Source organism: Aspergillus japonicus (genome assembly GCF_003184785.1).
Source record: "Aspergillus japonicus CBS 114.51 unplaced genomic scaffold BO86scaffold_10, whole genome shotgun sequence".
Taxonomy (NCBI): domain Eukaryota; kingdom Fungi; phylum Ascomycota; class Eurotiomycetes; order Eurotiales; family Aspergillaceae; genus Aspergillus; species Aspergillus japonicus.
In genome coordinates this window covers 482,591-500,160 of record NW_020291647.1, presented here as the reverse complement: position 1 = coordinate 500,160, position 17,570 = coordinate 482,591, and the positions used below count along the sequence as shown (strand labels likewise).

The 17,570-nt window shown below is 55.5% G+C and overlaps 8 protein-coding genes across 8 annotated transcripts; 3 read left to right on the top strand and 5 right to left on the bottom strand.

The window, feature by feature from the left end:
* Nucleotides 1-66: 66 nt before the first annotated feature.
* Nucleotides 67-1,425, top strand: BO86DRAFT_334028 (CUE domain-containing protein). Its single transcript, XM_025668840.1, has 2 exons — nt 67-571; nt 670-1,425. Exons 1-2 carry the CDS (start codon nt 290-292, stop codon nt 952-954), a joined length of 567 nt encoding a protein of 188 aa, XP_025530060.1. The 5' UTR covers nt 67-289; the 3' UTR covers nt 955-1,425.
* On the bottom strand, nt 1,348-2,816 carry psf2 (DNA replication protein PSF2). The gene is made up of 3 exons (XM_025666218.1): nt 2,551-2,816; nt 1,734-2,320; nt 1,348-1,666 (listed from the first exon to the last, which is right to left on the bottom strand). Exons 1-3 carry the CDS (start codon nt 2,662-2,664, stop codon nt 1,558-1,560), a joined length of 810 nt encoding a protein of 269 aa, XP_025530059.1. The 5' UTR covers nt 2,665-2,816; the 3' UTR covers nt 1,348-1,557.
* A 113-nt stretch (nt 2,817-2,929) lies between these two features.
* BO86DRAFT_446591 (phospholipase D/nuclease) lies at nt 2,930-7,247 on the top strand. Its single transcript, XM_025676536.1, has 7 exons — nt 2,930-3,719; nt 3,770-3,907; nt 3,961-4,894; nt 5,241-5,655; nt 5,779-5,891; nt 5,976-6,420; nt 6,488-7,247. Exons 1-7 carry the CDS (start codon nt 2,963-2,965, stop codon nt 7,190-7,192), a joined length of 3,507 nt encoding a protein of 1,168 aa, XP_025530058.1. The 5' UTR covers nt 2,930-2,962; the 3' UTR covers nt 7,193-7,247.
* An 83-nt stretch (nt 7,248-7,330) lies between these two features.
* On the bottom strand, nt 7,331-8,215 carry BO86DRAFT_387278 (acyl CoA binding protein family). The gene is made up of 3 exons (XM_025671549.1): nt 7,864-8,215; nt 7,711-7,776; nt 7,331-7,611 (listed from the first exon to the last, which is right to left on the bottom strand). Exons 1-3 carry the CDS (start codon nt 8,113-8,115, stop codon nt 7,498-7,500), a joined length of 432 nt encoding a protein of 143 aa, XP_025530057.1. The 5' UTR covers nt 8,116-8,215; the 3' UTR covers nt 7,331-7,497.
* A 411-nt stretch (nt 8,216-8,626) lies between these two features.
* Nucleotides 8,627-9,695, bottom strand: BO86DRAFT_377362 (putative U-box domain protein; the record flags this gene model as incomplete). Its single annotated transcript, XM_025670584.1, has 3 exons — nt 8,627-8,860; nt 8,951-9,488; nt 9,613-9,695. 3 exons carry the CDS (start codon nt 9,693-9,695, stop codon nt 8,627-8,629), a joined length of 855 nt encoding a protein of 284 aa, XP_025530056.1.
* A 1,066-nt stretch (nt 9,696-10,761) lies between these two features.
* BO86DRAFT_307576 (RpiB/LacA/LacB family sugar-phosphate isomerase) lies at nt 10,762-11,262 on the bottom strand (the record flags this gene model as incomplete). Its single annotated transcript, XM_025667742.1, has 1 exon — nt 10,762-11,262. The coding sequence occupies one exon, from the start codon at nt 11,260-11,262 to the stop codon at nt 10,762-10,764; it is 501 nt and encodes a 166-aa protein (XP_025530055.1).
* A 2,416-nt stretch (nt 11,263-13,678) lies between these two features.
* BO86DRAFT_14135 (triose-phosphate isomerase) lies at nt 13,679-14,849 on the top strand. The gene has a single exon (XM_025666205.1). It carries the CDS (start codon nt 13,856-13,858, stop codon nt 14,747-14,749), a length of 894 nt encoding a protein of 297 aa, XP_025530054.1. The 5' UTR covers nt 13,679-13,855; the 3' UTR covers nt 14,750-14,849.
* A 484-nt stretch (nt 14,850-15,333) lies between these two features.
* On the bottom strand, nt 15,334-16,940 carry BO86DRAFT_307411 (dihydroorotate dehydrogenase 2; the record flags this gene model as incomplete). The annotated part of the gene is made up of 2 exons (XM_025667733.1): nt 15,334-16,473; nt 16,560-16,940. 2 exons carry the CDS (start codon nt 16,938-16,940, stop codon nt 15,334-15,336), a joined length of 1,521 nt encoding a protein of 506 aa, XP_025530053.1.
* Nucleotides 16,941-17,570: the final 630 nt, after the last annotated feature.

The following is a 17,570-nucleotide window of genomic DNA, read 5'->3' as shown; positions in this document are numbered from 1 at the left end:
CCAGCAGGGATTCCGCCCTCCCGTTCCGCCCTCCCGACTGCTCCACCGCCACCACATCGCCGCTCTCCCTAATCTGCCGTGGCTTTCCTCGACTTAACCAACATCCCCCCTCTCTGGAAGTGTCTCCACCCGGTATTTACCTTCTTAGCGACAATTTGCCCCTGTTGCCGGTGACGTGAGGCCAGAGTTATTCTTCCACTCATTTTCGGCGATTTCGCGCCTCTCACATCTGACATCCCTCCGTCCTCAACACTGACGCAGTCCCCTCCTTCACACGTGACCCATCACCATGCCTGACGAAGAACCGTCCCTGAACATCCCCTCCCTTCTCACCCTTGCCGTGGTCTCTTTCTTCGTGATCCGATGGTTCTTCAACCGTGACGGAGATGCTGGGGCCGGTACCGGTCGCAGCCGCACGCGAGGAAATGGCGTCGATCCAGCCCACGTCGAGCAGATCTCACAGATGTTTCCTCAGCTCAGCCATCGCGAGATCATGTGGGACTTACAGCGCAACGGGGGAAACATGGCCGCTACTACGGAAAGAGTCCTTACGGGCCGTGGCTTAGAAGTGGTAAGTCTTGCGCCCAAACTTGGTGGCACTCTGCCGGAGAAAGAGACTCGGCAGCAGGAACAAAGTGCTCGAACTAACGCCGCATGCAACGTCGATAGCCCCCTCCATCGTTTCAACCCCAGGTCGCCATCCCCACCCCCACCGCGCCAGCACAGCCCGCCACCGCGGCACCCAAGGCGGACGGCCAGGATCTGATCTCTCGGTACAACCTGCGCGCGAAAGTCGGCGCCGACGAGGACGCCGCGACCTCACAGGCTCAGTCCTCCACGGGTTGGTCGCAGAGCAAGGAGGAGCGACAGCGCTTGCTGCAGAAGCGCAGGGACGACATGATCTTGGCGGCACGGAGGAAGATGATGCAGAAGGACCAGACGGTTGCTCAATGAAGTCCCCATTTTCTCATGTGGCTCTGCGCGCAGGCCCCCCCCTCTCTCCTATTCGCTATTCTTCGTTGTGATTTAGCACGGCCTGCATATATGCATGGGATCGTTTGTGGGCTTTCATTGCTTCAGGCTTCTTCCAGTCAAATTTGGATTCTCCTTTCCCTCTTTTCTTTTCTTTTTTTGTGACCTGGCTTTTTTTCTAGCTCTGGTCATTAGTTTTATACCTTTGTTCTTTTTGTCGGCGTTGAGGATGGTTTAAGATTTGATCAATGCTGACAATGCCTTTTCGGCTCGGCTCCGACATTTCCCATGTTCCAGGATGATGGGGTTGACTTTACTCATGTTGCTGTCCCTTTCGGACAGGCTTGCAGGGCGCGCCTTGTTCATACAGGGGGTTCGTATCATTTCTACGTAAATGGATCAGATTGATATGCACTGTATGCGGTATAGTAAATCTGTCATCAAACGAATACCAGGGTATATATACATATGACTTTCCCGATTGGGTGCTGCAAAATGCCATGAACAAAAGTACTGTATGTCTCCATAACGCCGACTGACTGCAGATGAGAACTGTGTCAAAAAGGAAGGGCCGTCCCCCGCGATCTAGAATTCCATTTCATCGTCATCATCCTGCGTCGCATCGTATCCGCCGTTGGCCATCTCTTCCGCCAGCTCCTCCCTCCGCGCCTGTTCCCTGGATGCGCCGATCCGTCTAAGACCGAAACGTTAGCCAGTTGCAATATAAAGAAACCTTCCCGTGAGGTGGATGGGAATCATACCGAAGCCCATCGACCACGCCCGAGATAAACCTCCGGCCCTCGCCGAGCTCGATCGCCCCGACGCCCGTCAACGCCACTCCGCCCCCGCCCATCGCTGCGGCGTCCAGCGCGTCCACCCCGGACCGGATCTTGGCCATGCGCACCTCGCGCAGCTCCTTCAGCAGCCGGCGGGTCGTGTCAGGCTCCACCAGGTCGTCGCTCGCCGCGTCCAGAAGCATGTTCCCGACCTCAAGCCAGTGGAAGGGCAGCGTCTGGAGCTCCTGCGGTGGGACGTGGTCGCGCGCGACGTTCTGCGGCAGGAACGGCGGCGCCGCGTAGTACTTCTCGCCGTCCGGGGTGTAGCGGGGGGTGGCGACGGCGGGCTCGCCGCGGTCGTGCAGGAGGGGTTGCCCCGGCAGCGGCGGCGGTGGGGAGAACGTGTCCTTGTATTCTTCGTATTGGGTCTCGATGTCTAGGATGAAGGAGAGAGACTCCGGATGGAGCCACGAGGGCGGAAGGATGTTGGCGCGTCGTTGGCGTTTGAGGAGGAGCGCGAGCCAGAGGGGGAGGGAGGCGCGACGGGGAGGAATGAGCGGTTCAACGGGGCCCTAGGGGTTTCGAGACTTAGATCTTCCATATGCGCACAGAGAGGATGAGATGCTGGTGCTGGTGTTTGAAGAAGCGGAGTGGGAAAGGGGAGGGAGTTGTATAGAAATGGGGACAAAGTTGGAGGGTTCGGTAACATGTGCGTGAGTGGTTTATAGAAATTGACTTTAAATGAGATGCGAATGGGGGCGTGTGAATCATTTCAAGAGCTTCCTCAATCGCCAGAACTTACACCAAGCAACTCCAGGCCTTCCAGACGCTGACGCGGCAGGATAGTGACCATCTCCATCTCGGCCAGAAAGGAGATCTCCGGGGGCGTGATGCCCCGCGGGAGGGGAAAGGCCATTGTCCCTCAGTCAGGCAGTTTGGGCGATGGAAAGAGATTGAAGGCTTAGCAGAGGGACACAGTCCATGCCCCGTGATCAATTCCTAATCGATGAAAAGACAGCAAATGCGAAAGACGATCTATTCAGCCATGCCATTCACGATCAAAGAAAGATTGACAGGCGCGTGGGAAGGCGGTCTGTTTGCCCGGTTTGCAGCGGGATTTATTCTTCCCTTTTCGGAGCTGTCGGACTTGATCCATGATGTACTTTCTCTCTAATTGTGAAAGCATGAGTTTCTTGTAAAAGGCTTTCTTCATCATGAATGCGCAACCGAAGTCAGGCGTGGTTTTGGCCGCTCGCTATGCTGTGCCCTTTTGTTTGCTGTTGATCCCCATCTGGCTGAGCAGGATCAATGCTCACGTCCCCGAACCATATCTGGACGAAGCGTTCCACGTTCCTCAGGCGCAGGCTTACTGGGCTCACAAATGGACGCATTGGGATCCTAAAATCACCACTCCTCCGGGGCTGTATCTCTGGTCCTATGGGCTGTGCGCTGTTCTTCTGTTCCTTCGTGGCTCCCCTACGGAGCTTACCCCGGAAGTGCTGCGTGCGACCAACGTGGCAGCTACGGCCATTGCGCTACCATATCGCTTGCAGACATTGTTGGATCGATTGCGCAAGACTCGCAACACACGTCCCTCTGGGGCTTGGCTCAGCCATACTGTGCTGAACATCTGTCTCTTCCCGCCCATTTTCTTCTTTTCTGGGCTCTACTACACCGATATTCTTGCCTTGCTGGTGGTTGTCGAAGCATACAACTGGGACCTCAAGCGTTCCGCAGACGGCGCGTGGGCTCCGCTCAAGACCGCAGCTTTCGTTCTCCTCGGACTGGCAGCGTTGGCGTTTAGACAGACGAACATATTCTGGGGAGCCATCTTTCTAGGTGGACTGCAGGTTATCCGGCAGCTGAGACTCAAATCTAAGCCATGTCGGTCGTCGGGTCTCGCGGATATTGCTCGACAGGAATGGCAGAATGAGCTGTACGACCCTCTTGTCTCGGAGGCTTCTATTGAAGGTGGGCTTATTGTCCTCGAGACTCGTGGTTAGCTTGGTTAACAATTTTAGACTATTTCAAAACCTCTATTTCACTGGTGACGGTTGCCGTGGGTAATCTCGGCACCGTGATCAGTACTGCTATCCCGTACCTCCTCATCCTCGCAGGATTTGGTGCATTCGTTTTCTGGAACGATGGTGTTGTTTTGGGTGAGTTTGTTCGGCTTCAGAAAGCCCCCATGTAGCTCACTGACAATCCCCAGGGCACAAGGAATTCCACACTGCCGGCATTCATCTGCCGCAGATGCTCTACATCTGGCCCTACATTGTGTTTTTCTCCTGGCCACTACTCCTTGGACCCGTCATTAACTTGGCTCTCCCCAAGTCCCTCCTTCCGAAGTTCCTCGATTTCGGGTTCCCCAAGAAACAGAAGGGACTGCCGAAGCTGCTAACAGCAATTATTGTCATTCCAATTATGCTGGCTGTGATCCACTTCAACACCATTGTGCATCCTTTTACGCTGGCCGACAACCGTCATTACGTCTTCTACGCTTTCCGGATTCTACTACGAACCCATCCAGCGGTCAGGTACGCCGCTGCTGTCGTCTACTTCCTTTGCGCATGGATGGTAATCTCTGCCCTCGGCTTTTCCACTGCCCCTCAGCCGCCCCAGATGAGACAGATCTCCCAACCTGCAGCCTTCCAGTACCCAGAGCCGCAGACCGAGCCTACTCCGAAGAAGGCGGAACGCAAGCAGAAGACAGCAAAGAAGGCTGTCAAGGCATCTAAGCCAGCGGCACCCAAGCCGGAGCCCATTTCCGAGGAGGCATTTGCCAGGATCCAAGCCCACCTCATCCAGCGCCAGAAGCAGCAGCAAGGGGCGCCGCAGGTGAGCTTCGTCCTCGTCTGGCTCGCGGCCACGGCGTTGTCGCTCATCACTGCTCCTTTGGTTGAGCCGCGATACTTCATCATTCCGTGGGTCATGTGGCGTCTTCACCTTCCGCCGCAGCCGACGCCGCTGGTGCACCGGCGTCCCCAGAATGGTGTTGATGAACTCAACGCAAAGATGGCTACCAACTTTCCGCTGTTCTTGGAGACCTACTGGTTCTTGGTTATCAATGCGGTGACCGGATACATTTTCTTGTACTGTGGGTTCGAATGGCCGCAGGAACCAGGCAAAATCCAGCGGTTCATGTGGTGAGTTTGGGGGCTATGTCGAGAGTGTATAGTATATAGAATCTATGTAAAATAGTGTATTGTCAGTGAATTCGATTCATCAATTGCGGTAAGCTAGCCAGACAACGTGTCAAAGATACTTAGTTGACCTCTAGTGGTGGAATGGCAGCTGCGGTGGTACGCAAGCCGACAATTGATTGATTGTTCCGCCCACTTGCTTCTCCGCACCAACCTCACTTCTCCAACTTTTTGTTCGCTTTCATTGAGTCTGCCCCACGATGGTCGAAGCAGACCGTCCTTCAAAACGAGCAAAAGTACTCGCGGTAAACACGAAGCCTGAGGTTTCTGACGAAGGTCATGCGCCTAGTCGTGACGATAGCACCGACTTCATCAAACCCCTAGCTTCACTGCACCGCTCCATTACACCTCCAAGAATATCCCGCTCAGTCAGGGACCCCGCACCACCGCCACCAGCTTACGACGACGCCATATCCTCCTCCAGCGAAGCACAGCCATGCAGTCTGGGCCAGAAAGTCCTCCCCTCACCCATTCAACTCACCCACATCCGCGACTTCCCACCCTCTTCCGGCAACAATGTCGACACTGTTCGGCTCCGCGATATCCTGGGCGACCCCATGATCCGCGAGTGCTGGCAATTCAACTACCTCCACGATGTAGACTTCCTGATGAGCCAGTTCGACGAGGATGTGAGAGCCCTGGTCAAGCTGAAGGTGGTGCACGGGTCGTGGAAGCGAGAGGCGCCGAACCGGGTGCGCATTGATGTATGTTTCCTCGACCTTATCCTTTTTGTTCTCTTTGTTTACGATCTCCGATCCATCCTATCGACCCCTGTCACGAATTGAAGATCTTGGAAGCTTTACAGTGACTAAACACCACCACCCCAGGAAGCGTGCGCACGATACCCGAATGTCGAGGCGATCGTGGCCTACATGCCCGAAGCCTTCGGGACCCATCACTCCAAGATGATGATTCTCCTGCGACACGATGATTGTGCCCAGTGCGTTTCCTTTCCCACTTCCCAAGCCTAGTGCGTACGTGTGCGTACACATGGGAGGCTAATGGGCTAAACCTTGAGGTATAGAGTTGTCATCCACACGGCCAACATGATCCCGGGCGATTGGGCGAATATGACCCAAGCGGTGTGGCGATCCCCCCTCCTTCCTCTGCGCACGAGGGGGGATACAGATGATCCGAGCGACGACGACCAACAGCTCCCCGGATCGGGAGCCCGGTTCAAACGGGACCTGCTGGCTTATCTGGGTGAGTACGGGTCCAAGAAGACGGGCCCGCTGGTCAGACAGCTGCGTCAGTACGATTTCGGGGCCGTGCGGGCGGCTCTCGTCGCCAGTGTGCCGTCGAAGCAAAACTTGAGCGAGGCGGATGCGCGGGTCAAGACGCTCTGGGGGTGGGTGGCGTTGAAGGATGTGTTGAAGAATGTGCCTCTCGCCGCCGTTGGTGATAACGAGAAGGGGGACGAAGGCTTGGGGGAGAAGGAGAAGAAGAAGAGGCCGCACATTGTCGTTCAGGTGAGTTTGACGCTCTTTGTCTGTGTTCTGCTACTACAAATGTGGGATCTTGCTGATCTGCTCCCAGATCTCCTCGGTGGCGTCGCTCGGGCAAACGGACAAATGGCTGAGAGATATCTTGTTCGCATCCCTGGCGCCTAAGAGAGAAGATCCCAAACCGCGGTACTCTATCGTCTTCCCTACCCCGGATGAGATCCGACGCTCCTTGAACGGGTACGGATCCGGTGGCTCTATCCATATGAAACTGCAGAGCGCGGCTCAGCAGAAGCAGCTACAGTATATACGCCCCTTTCTGTGCCATTGGGCAGGGGATGATGATGCTGTGCAACCCGCCGTGGTTCGGCGGGAAGCGGGCCGCCGGCGTGCGGCGCCGCATATCAAAACATACATCCGGTTCTCTACGGAAGAGATGACCACGATCGATTGGGCGATGGTCACGTCGGCGAATCTGTCTACACAGGCGTGGGGGGCAGCGGTCAACGCGAACGGGGAGGTGCGGATCTGCAGCTGGGAGATCGGGGTGGTGGTGTGGCCGGAGCTGTTGACCAGAGGATCACCCGGCACAGCCACCACTCCTCCTGTGAAGACAGTGATGACGCCGTGCCATCGAACGGATACACCCGCTGCCGCTGCAGACGACGCCGCCGTCACCGTCGGATTCCGTATGCCATACGATCTTCCTCTAACTCCGTACACCGCAGCAGACATCCCCTGGTGCGCCACGGCAAGCCACAGCGAGCCCGACTGGCTCGGACAGACATGGGACGGTTGAATGCATACCTTGACCCAAGTGGAAACCAGACCACTCAACATATATACGACTTATTCAACCCCACCCGCCCTCCCCCTCAACTTCTATACAATCGACACCATCCCCCAATTCAGGGATCCAACAACAAAGACGGCAGAATATGCTGCATCGCTCATAACATTGCATAATCAAGAGGACACACTCATCCGACTATCCATAGGCCAAATGAACCAAGAAAAAAAAAAGAGGAGAACCCAAAGCAGATAGCAAGAAGTCCCCAAGTTCCCATAACCAACAAGTAGTATGTTCAGTCACGCGTCTTTCCTCTACTGGGTACCGTACTTCTCGATGAGGGCGTTGACCTCCTTGATGTAGTTGGCCTGAGCGCGCTGCTGGCTGATGTGGCTGATCTCCTTCCAGGCGTTGTACTTGTACTTGGACTGTTGATTTTGCATCTTCATTAGCCCGCTTTTCCCCTTCCCATAATCGATATTGCTCTATTTCCCCTTTGGAAGAATAGTATGGTCCGGTAAACTCACCTCCAACTGGTAAAACGAAGGCTGGGCCGGCTCCTCGTTTCGCGAGCGCTTGAAGTACTTGTAAAGCTGTATACCACAACAATAGTCAGCATCGGCAATCCCGAGATTTGAGCATAGTTTCTCCTGTGATTTCGCCCTGGGAAGGAAACATACCGTCAACATCTCGGTCTGCCCCGGCTCGGACGCCAGCTGCTTGACGAGCAGGGTGGCGAACTCGAAGGCGCTCTGCAGGGCGGCGGCCTGCTCGCCCTCGACGGAGGCGCTGTCGTCGCCGGCCAGGACGATCTCAACGGCGGCGGAGAAGGCGTCGGCGTTGACCTTGTCGGCGGCGGCCTGCACGGCGGCGGGGTACTGGGCCTTGGACTGGGCGGCCGAGAGGGCGGTGATGAAGGCGGGGACGGACATTTTGAAGGATGTGGTGGTGGTGGTGGTGGTGGATGAAGTTCGGGAAATGGGAACGAAGTACGTACGTAGAGGAGTGGGAGTGGAAGGGAAGGGGAAGTGAGAAGAGGGGAAATCGAACTGGATTGATGGATTGATGGAGGAGGGGGGGGGGACGACTTAGTCAATGCCCAGTGGTTGTTGTGGTGGGGTTGTGGTGGTGGAGGGGTTTGTTTGGTTTGTTTGGGTTTGGTGGGGTTGGCTGCTTGGAGAAGAGGGGATTGTTGAGATCACGTTTGTTTACTCGTTTGTTGTCTAGTGTCAAGAAGGTTAAGGTAGCTCATTGTTTAGCAGCAGTAGTTTTGTAGATGTTCTAATGATGACAGATATATGCCTATGTGCATCTAGGAACGATGAGGAATATGAACATAGAAAACAAAAAGAACTCTAGCATCGGATCCATCCACCAACGCCCAACCCATTTGTAACTTGACAAACTGCGCTCAAGAAAGACTCAAATGTCGAGGCACAAAATCTACCAGTCAACCGCCCAGCCGTTCTTCTCCAAGAACTCCTCGCACACCCCTTTCAAAGCATAGTTGGGCCGGAGGTCATCCGCTGTCATGGGTACGCGCGTGATCGGGTCGGCCTTGGATTGTTCCACGTACTTGGTGATTGCAACACGCTCGAAGCTGGTCCCGGACGGCGTAATCACCGGATCGTGCATGATCTCGAACGTGATCGGGTCGATGAGGTAATCGGGTACAACCTGTTGGAGTGGTAGTAGTCACACAGAGTCAGCTTTCGATACCCTCAAAATGCCTCGGTTGAGGCACGACCGTTCCGACCAGGAACTCACCCTTTCCTGAACCTCCCCCTTCGACGCAATGGCAAACGTCTCCCGCAACACCTGGAGCGTCTTCTCCGTATCCTCCCGGAGCGCCTTCTGGTCCTCCGAGAACCCAATCTGACCGATCTCCCCGCGATCCAACTGTCCCTGGAGGTCATCCAGCGCTCGCTGTAGGTCCGCCTCGATCAGCCGTTCCACACTCGCCAGAGTCCCGTTCATCTCCCGCACGCGGGCTGCCTCCTTCGCTGCCCACAGCTGTTGCTTCGCGCGCAGGACCGTCTTGGACAGATTCTCCGACTGCACATTCTTGGCCGCCAGACTCGCCTGGTATGCCTCCGTCGCGATCTCGTGCGCCTCCTGGGGCCGTTGCAGTTCCAGCAGGGCCTGCGCCAGATAGTAGCGACTCTTCAGGCTGGCCGGGTTCTTTGCGCCGTACAGGTCGATCGCGGCGCGCGCGTCTTGCTCGACGCCGGCCCAGTTCTCGAGCTTCATGCGGGTGATCGCCCGGTTGGAGAAGAACGTCGGCTCTTTCGGGTTCTTTTGGATCCTGGAGACCCAGGCGAATTTTAGTCGGCAAATGTCTTTGGCAGGATGGACATGCGAGGATACTCTCGCAAGATGGAGGGGGGCCTTATAGATTTTCCTCCCCGTGCCATCGATGCTGGACTCACGCTTGCGAAAACATCTCCTCCGCGCTGGCATAGTCGCCCGCCTTGTAGAGCTGATTGCCCTTCTCTTTGAGTTCGAAGGCCATGGCTGTCGTGCTACCGTGCCGCCCGTACACAGATCTGGGATTCTGGGTGCGAAAACAAGAGGAGATATCCGGGAGCGTCGGGGTTTGTATTGATTGGGCAGCAGAAGGTGCTTGCTGCGAGGCCCTCAACAACGTGTCCGTGAGAGTGTTTGGTCCCTTTTTTTGTTGGTGCCAGTGAATGAGTAATTGAGCGGAGCGATCGGTTTCTGGTGGGGCCCAGTCCGGTGATGATCCACTGCTCGGTGCGGAGCTAATGCAGTCCTGCGTGACGGTCGACTGGCGGTAGAAGTTCTGAAAATGCTTCTATCTCATGTATCAGCGCGACTGTGTTGGAAAAGGAGGCCGAAAAGGGGGTGTGCTGGTGTGCTTGGATGGTAAGACACGCGACCGGAGGAGGCTCAGTCAGAATGTCTCACGGCAAGGCATCAAAGCACTTCGGCGCTGGTTTGGATAGATCGGGGAGGCGCGAACTGGCGCTATCCTCATTGGAAAAAGAAGCCCAAAGCAGTCAGGAGGGTTTTGCGCCATTGTTGCTCAGGTAGACTCGACCCTTGATGTATTCGTGACTTGCTCCTGTCGTTTGCAAATCGAAGCTGATCGACCCCCGCAGAATGATAGATGAGTCAGCACATTAGCCGCAGAACGAAAGTATGGGGTAACTAGTCGCAATGTATGGAGATTGGAGTCCAAGTAAGAACGCTGCGCGAAAAGGTGGGATAGAAGGTACAATGGTAACTACGGGCTGCTACAGTCATATCGAAGTCTCAGTTGGTATTTCATTTAACCGTAATTGCTAATCCAGAGCTTGAAAGGACATGAGCAATTGGCCGGCCAATCTAATTCCATTCATCAAGTGGTCATCATCAATTTCGTTTTGAGGTATTTATATAAGTGTTGAAGAATGACTTGGTCCGGATCCAGTCCGCAGCCAGGTCGCTTCGTTCGAAAATTATTATCGAAGATAAGGCGAATGATCTTCGCATCCTCCGATGGGTAGAGGAGAGTTCGGGTCGTTGCCGGATGATAAGTTGTGATTCACACAGGGCCTGTTCTTGCTTCATACCGTCTACTGAGCGGCAGCAGCTTGACTGAAGAGTTGGGCCTCGTAGTCGGAAATAGCCTGGACCTTCTCGGCGGAGGCGCTCTTGGGGTCGAAGCGGTAGGTCAGCCACTCGTTGGCGAGCTTCTTGGCGAGCTCAATACCAATGACGCGCTGGCCGAAGCAGAGCACCTGCGCATCATTGCTGAGGATCGAGCGCTCGACGGAGAAAGAGTCGTGAGCCGTCACAGCACGAATGCCAGGCACTTTGTTCGCCGAGATAGCGACACCGAGACCAGTGCCGCAGATGAACAGCCCGCGGTCTGCCTTACCCTCCTTGATGAGTTTGGCGCCAGCGACAGCGGGATGAGGGTACGCTGTCTTGTCGCTAGTGGAATTGACGCCGACGTCGAGGATGGAGTCGACCAACGAACTTTTCTCCAAGGCGGCCTTGAGGGTCTCCTTGTAGGGCTGACCAGCCTCATCGCAGGCCATAACGATGCGGAGGGGCTTGAGATCGGTAGACATGATGGGTATTAAGCGATTAACGGGTGAAATGTAGTGTATAATGGACCCTCACGACTGAGACGGACAGGAAGGGCGGAGTATATGTCTGATAAAGGATAAGGGTGGATGATGGAACAATGATGAAAAAAATGTCGTCTGGGACAGGGATCGAATCAGCCTTTATATCCTCCTCCACCGAGTCCTCCCTCGAGCTTTCATTATGCTGGACCCGAACAGAATGCAGGCTGAGCCCGGGTGCGTGCCTCTTGAGACCCAAACCCAAACTTTGGCGTTTGATGAGGGGAGAGGACACTGCTCACAGCTCCAATCAGCACATTGCAGTGCAGTAAGACTGCAGTACGAACAATATCTGACGCGCGCACCTCCAGACCCCGCTTAGGTTCTCCACAGCAGCGATCGTTCCAAAGAAGCCTGTTTCGATGGAATGCAGGTTGATTTGAATGTTTGGTTCTGGCAGGTCCACCATGGCGTCATGAACTTATCCGCCGGGGAAAGGGATTAATGCACCTTAATTGTTCCCTCCTCATACCAAAGTAATCGTCCAAATGCGGAAACCCGGCGTCGCGGGGAACCAAAGATCCACGATGGATCCGTTCATCCTTCAGTTTACCTAGTATCAACAATTGTCCTCGGCTCTGGACGAGACCCTCAACCAGGCACCGGCACCAAATGTGAAATTGATGAATGATTTGATGTTTGGATCGCAATGCTCTCTCTTGTCTTGAGTTTGTAATTACCAATCCTTTCCAGTGCAGAGCAGACTAACCATCCTCGGATAGCGCCTGTATCGATTTGACTGACTCCTCGACACCGCCTCTGAAGTACAAACTACACCCATTATGCATTCCCAAGTCGTCGTTGGCACCTGTCGCTGCTCTTTCAAAGGTTTGCTGGGTGGCTTGCAGAATCGAGGAACACTTGCCCCCCAAAGTGTCGGTACTACCTGAGGTATGCAGATGCAGATCGACGTATCGAGTCTATCACCCATCGATGCGCAACCCAGCTTCTCGGGAAGCTGACGATTGATCGTCTCTCTCGTCCAACATTGTTTGATTCCATTGTAACTATTCGAATAGCCTTTGTACATGGGAGGCTCAGACTCGGTGCCTGGTTACGCCGCAGTGGCTGCCGTGGTTAGATCGCCTTGAGGACAATTTGTTAACCCAGAAGAGTATGACCTGCGGATCCGAATTCCTCGAGGTACGCGAGGCTTTTACTCGCCCTATCAGCACGCATGGTCTCCCTTCCTTGAAAAGACAGGCCAGGGTAAAGTCGGAACCAGCAGGAGAGACGATGTGCGTCGATGGTGCTATCGTTCTGCTTCATTAATGAAGCCGACCAAAACTTGAGAAGCTTCCAGACAATGACACCCAATGGGGTGGGCGGAACACCACCACACTTCAGAGGGATGTTGCAGATTGCATATGATACGTGCGCCGATGCTACCATATGCAGTGATGTGTCTTCCAAGCCCAAACATGTCGACTCTGTCCGGTACGGTACGAAATATTGGACATACTAACTAACGTATGCACTGGATACCTCTATTCATTGATCCAGGCTCCGGGAGTGGGTTTTGAAGTGGATTGCACGGTCGATTCTCCACTCCCCGCCCCACGTCGGATCGACTGGAGCTGCCAACGTGCCTAGACTACTTTTACTATTCTATAAGTTACTGTTGTTTAGTACAGCCTAGCACTTGCTATAATGCACATAGTCTGATGTTATCCCAGCTCCTGCCACTCCCCGTGTATTACCGTACGGAGTACGCAAAAGAGCCATCCCAGTCATTCCGAGTAATCCTGTACCTTTCCTTCCGTCTTTCATTTTTGTCCAAGCAAGCCATGCTGCAAGCCACCATCTGGGAGGGGGAAAGACCAGGGTCGATCAACCCCTCCCTCTGCTGTGCCACAATCTCGCATCTTCATTCTCTGGACGGGATTTAGCAGAGTAGAGGGAGTTTCATATAGTAGAGAGTTTACATCCCTCCATGAGATGTCCCGGTACCGTGCGTTGACATCATCTCAGGTTCCAAGCGCAAGTAAGGTAGTAGGTATGCGATGTCAATTGCGTTTCTTTTTATCTCCAGCTGAATTTGGCTCTGCCCTGCTCTTCCGGTCCAAGCAAACATGCCAGAAACCTGACAGGTTCACGATCTCAATGTTGTTTGCTTCAAGTTCTCTGAAACTAGAGATGCAACACAGAAGTAGCACATGCACCAGGCCTGGTAGTCTGTGAGCTAATGGGCACTACGGCCGTGCCCCTCCTTGCCCAGCAGCATTTTACCCCACCCCGTCATCCGATCCTATCGCTCCGATAACCAGTACCACTCCACCTGGCAGACTGTACTGACGTCCCTTTTTGATCCAAGTGTAACAGCAGAGCCAGAAACTCAACAGCTCCCGAATTGGGACTAGTAGATCGCTTCCTCGGGTTCCTCGAAGTAGCATTGAACGATCCATGACCTAACAGCAACCTCGACCGAACGTCCACCACCACAACCATTATCTCCCATCACCACCATCACCACCATCACTATCATCAATTACCAGCATCATCATCATCCTCAACACCATCATCATTATCATCCACCATGTCGTATCCCCCACTACCCCCCAAGCTTCTCATCATCTCCCTGAAGATGTACTTCACTCCGGCCCAAACCCAAGAATACTGCCGCGCCCTCCTCTCCCCACAGAACGACATCGTCCGCCTAGAGCACCACAAGTCCAAGCTCCTCCTCGCCCTAATCCCCGACTTCCTGACCATCTACCCCTGCGCCGAGATCATCCAGCAGTGGGAGGCAGCGTCATCACCCCAACAAAACCAACCCCCCTCCCCCTCTTCGACATTCCTCCTCGGCGCCCAAGACTGCTTCTGGGAGTCGCAAGGCCCCTACACCGGCGAAATCTCGCCGGCCGCCCTGCGCGCGCTGGGCGTCTCCCTCGTGGAGCTGGGCCACGCGGAGCGCCGCGCTCTCTTCGGCGAGACGGACGCGCAGACCGGCCGCAAGGCGGCGGCCGTGAGCGCCCACGGCATGATCCCGCTGGTCTGTATCGGCGAGATCACCGCCCCGGGTCCCGTGGCCTCGCAGGCCGTGGGGCGCGCGGTGCGCGAATGCGAGGCCCAGGTGCGCGCGGTGCTGGACGCTATCCCCGCAGACGCGCCGGTTATCTTCGCCTATGAGCCGGTCTGGGCGATTGGGAAGCCGGCCCCGGCGGGCGTGGATCATATTGCGGCGGTAGTGGAGGGGATTAAGGCGGTGGTCATGGGGAGTGGGAGTAGTAGTGGTGGTGTTGGTGGTGGTGGCCCGAAGGGCGGCCGCGCGGGGGAGGTCCGCATTCTCTATGGGGGAAGTGCCGGGCCCGGGCTGTGGGGCGCGGGCGGGCTGGGGAAGGCCGTCGATGGCATGTTCCTGGGGCGATTCGCCCACGACATTGAGGGGGTTCGCAAGGTGGTTCGCGAGGTCGAGGAGACGATAGCTTGATCTGCGTGAGTGACTGGAGTTTGGTTCCTGTGTGTAGAATGGTGGAGGTTGGTATGCGATTATGCCGCCGAACAGTGGCAGTCTGGGGCAGATCCAGTCAACACCTGACCTGACATGATACGAGTGGAATCCTCCAAGAATTATTCATTTCGAAGCTGGCTATTCTCTAAAGGGCAATGCCGAAACAACGCCCAGTGGCATGCTCAATTTGGCTTGCCAGATCTCTCCAATTCTTCTACTCGTGCTCGGGATGGTTGTTCTTGGTGTTTCCGGGGATCTGGACTCCCGTCGACCCGCGCGGAGTTGGTCCCGTGCGGGGGAAGAAAAAAAAAACACGTGGGGGCACCTGACCTTCCCCGACTGCTTATTGCGGAAGTGGTGCATCGTTAAGTTAGTGCCTCGGTCTTTCATGCTTCATGCTTCATGCTTCATCTCCGCCCCGGCTAGGAGGCTCGGTGGGGCTACTGATAGTCTAACAGATACTTTTATTCTATTTACAGCGACAGCGGGACCGGGATCTCCTCCTATGGACACCCACAAAAATAAATACTCGGATCCCCTCTTTTTAAACACTCCCAACAAATCTATTGCTGCTTCTTGCCCTCGCGCATCTCCTGCTTCACGCGGGTGACCGTTCCCATACCACCGTAAGTGATAGCCGTGTACATCATTGCAACCGAGGCTCCGGCGTCCAGAACTGCTTGCGCCTGCTGGCCGTTGGTGACACCGCCAGAAGCGAAAATGACCTTTCGGGCCAGACTGTCCGAGGGTTTCGGAGGCTCCACCGAGGGCGTATTCTCTGTGTCAGGCTCGACCTGGGCCGCGGTCGTGGTGGCCTCCGCGGCGGCTCCTGTCAGCTCCGGGGTGTTGGGAGTGGCATCGAGCATCGCCCGGTAACGAGCGACAAGCGCGACGGTACGGTCGAACAGTTGGGGTCCGGAATAACCTCCCGTCTCTTTCAAGGTCTCTTGCTCCGCAGCTGGTAGGGTGAATCCCTTGGGGAGAGCATCAGGACGACGGTTGGTGGTGTTACCGACGATTACACCGTCCACACCAGAACTCCAGACAGCCTGGCAGATGCCAGAGACCTGCTCGTCTGCATCCTCGTCGGGGCTAACCTTCACCATGACATAGGGCTTGGTGGTGCGGTCAATGCTCTTGGCAGCTCCGACAACGGCCTTCAGGATGGCCGTCAGGGGAGCAGTCGCCTGGAGGTCACGCAGACCGGGGGTGTTGGGACTCGAGACGTTCACAACCAGGATGTCAGCGTACTTGGCGACGCGGTCCACGCAATACACGTAGTCACGCTTGATGGCTTCGATGTCGTTATCAGGGGTGACCTTGTTCTTAGCCACCTGCACAGCAAGAAGCTTGCCGGGTCGCAGACTGCCTGGAGGCACGCCGGCCTCGCCATTGAGCACACGCTTCTCAGCCAGCTCATGTTCCCCAAATCCATTAGCGTAGGCGAAATCCTGGACACGCTGCTCAAGCACGGCAGCCATGTGGTCGGCACCCTTGGAGTTGAGGCCGTAGCGGTTGATCATGCCGTTCTGGGAGACGACACGGAACACGCGAGGACGGGGATTACCATCCTGCGGCAGAGGGGTCGTTCCACCGACCTCGACAATTGCAGGCCCGATTTCGAACAGCGGATCCGGGATGTCAGCGTGCTTGTCGAGTCCGCCAGAGATACCAATTGGGTTGGAAAGGGTATATCCGAAGACCTAGCGAAAGCGAGCCAAATCAGCAAGATGTCATTCATAGACCCTCCTCCTCACCCCATCTAGGTAAAAGAGAAGCCCAGCCTTACCTCCGTCACCAACGACCCATCTCCATCTGGATCGCCCCGTTCTCTGGGATTAAGACCGTACTTGTAGAGCGTCTTCAAGATATCCACGCCGAAGTGATGCGCATCCTCCGCATCGGGGAACAAGGCCCTCACCAACGGAACCATACCGTACCGATGCACGCTGGCCCGAGTATCCGTGGCGTACACATACCCGACGAGCGCACCCAGCGCCAACGTCGTCCCAATGACCGTCCTCTTGAGCCCACGACCGGCCTTCTTGGGTGCCTCCTTTGCCACCGTCTCCGCAGTCTCCGCAGCCTTGGCTGCGTTCTCCTTCACAGTCGCTTCGGCGGCCTCGGCCGCAGCCTCCGTGGCCTTCTCGCCCGACGAGGCAAATCGCATATGACCCGTGAGTTGCGTGGGGAATGACGGGGAGCGGCGATAGAGCATCGAGGAGGGAACGGGGGACGCGGCGCACTGGAGGCGCAGAGAGGGTTGGAGTGCGCGGGCTCGCGAGGCCCTCCAGACTGCGTTGGCGGCCATTGTGCGTTGGTTCCGGGGGAACGGTGTAAGTACGGCGGTGATCTGTTTCAAGTGTTGCGTTCTTCACCGGGAAGAAGTCGGTTTTAGGTGAAAAAGGTTGATGACCTATGCTGGAATTGTGGTGGGCAGGGTGTTAGTTGTATGGGTTCAAGTGGCGTGTTCGATGCTGGTAGGTAAGAGCTTTCTATGCCGTAATCATGCTATACTGAGGAGGGGTAGAAAGGAGAATTGCAGGCAAGGGAGGAGCAGGAGGTTCAGGAAATAGATGACTTTGAGATGTGTATGGTAGATGGAGAAACTTCCAGCGAGGGCTGGGACAGTTATAACAAGTATGGGGACGCAATGAACCAAGTGCTTCAATTCTGCAATTGTGACGAAGTGTCTCTCCCGCAGCGTATAAGAGCGTCTGGGAGAGCCCATGCCTTTGCATATGGCCTTCGCTGAAGGTTCCGGTTCTTTCTGCCATTCCCCGCGAAAACGGAGTGGAAC

Bases quoted from the DNA above. Each gene is read 5' to 3' on its own strand.
- BO86DRAFT_446591 (XM_025676536.1), top strand. From the start codon at position 2,963: ATGAATGCGCAACCGAAGTCAGGCGTGGTTTTGGCCGCTCGCTATGCT. The intron at 3,908-3,960 runs GTGAGTTTGTTC...GACAATCCCCAG, and splicing joins GAACGATGGTGTTGTTTTGG to GGCACAAGGAATTCCACACT. The intron at 6,421-6,487 runs GTGAGTTTGACG...ATCTGCTCCCAG, and splicing joins GGCCGCACATTGTCGTTCAG to ATCTCCTCGGTGGCGTCGCT.
- BO86DRAFT_334028 (XM_025668840.1), top strand. From the start codon at position 290: ATGCCTGACGAAGAACCGTCCCTGAACATCCCCTCCCTTCTCACCCTT. The intron at 572-669 runs GTAAGTCTTGCG...CAACGTCGATAG, and splicing joins CGGGCCGTGGCTTAGAAGTG to CCCCCTCCATCGTTTCAACC.
- BO86DRAFT_387278 (XM_025671549.1), bottom strand. From the start codon at position 8,115: ATGTCCGTCCCCGCCTTCATCACCGCCCTCTCGGCCGCCCAGTCCAAG. The intron at 7,777-7,863 runs GTATGTTTCCTT...TGTGGTATACAG, and splicing joins GGCAGACCGAGATGTTGACG to CTTTACAAGTACTTCAAGCG. The intron at 7,612-7,710 runs GTGAGTTTACCG...CAAAATCAACAG, and splicing joins CTTCGTTTTACCAGTTGGAG to TCCAAGTACAAGTACAACGC.
- psf2 (XM_025666218.1), bottom strand. From the start codon at position 2,664: ATGGCCTTTCCCCTCCCGCGGGGCATCACGCCCCCGGAGATCTCCTTT. The intron at 2,321-2,550 runs GTAAGTTCTGGC...CGAAACCCCTAG, and splicing joins AAGGCCTGGAGTTGCTTGGT to GGCCCCGTTGAACCGCTCAT. The intron at 1,667-1,733 runs GTATGATTCCCA...TTTCGGTCTTAG, and splicing joins GGCGTGGTCGATGGGCTTCG to ACGGATCGGCGCATCCAGGG.
- BO86DRAFT_14135 (XM_025666205.1), top strand. From the start codon at position 13,856: ATGTCGTATCCCCCACTACCCCCCAAGCTTCTCATCATCTCCCTGAAG.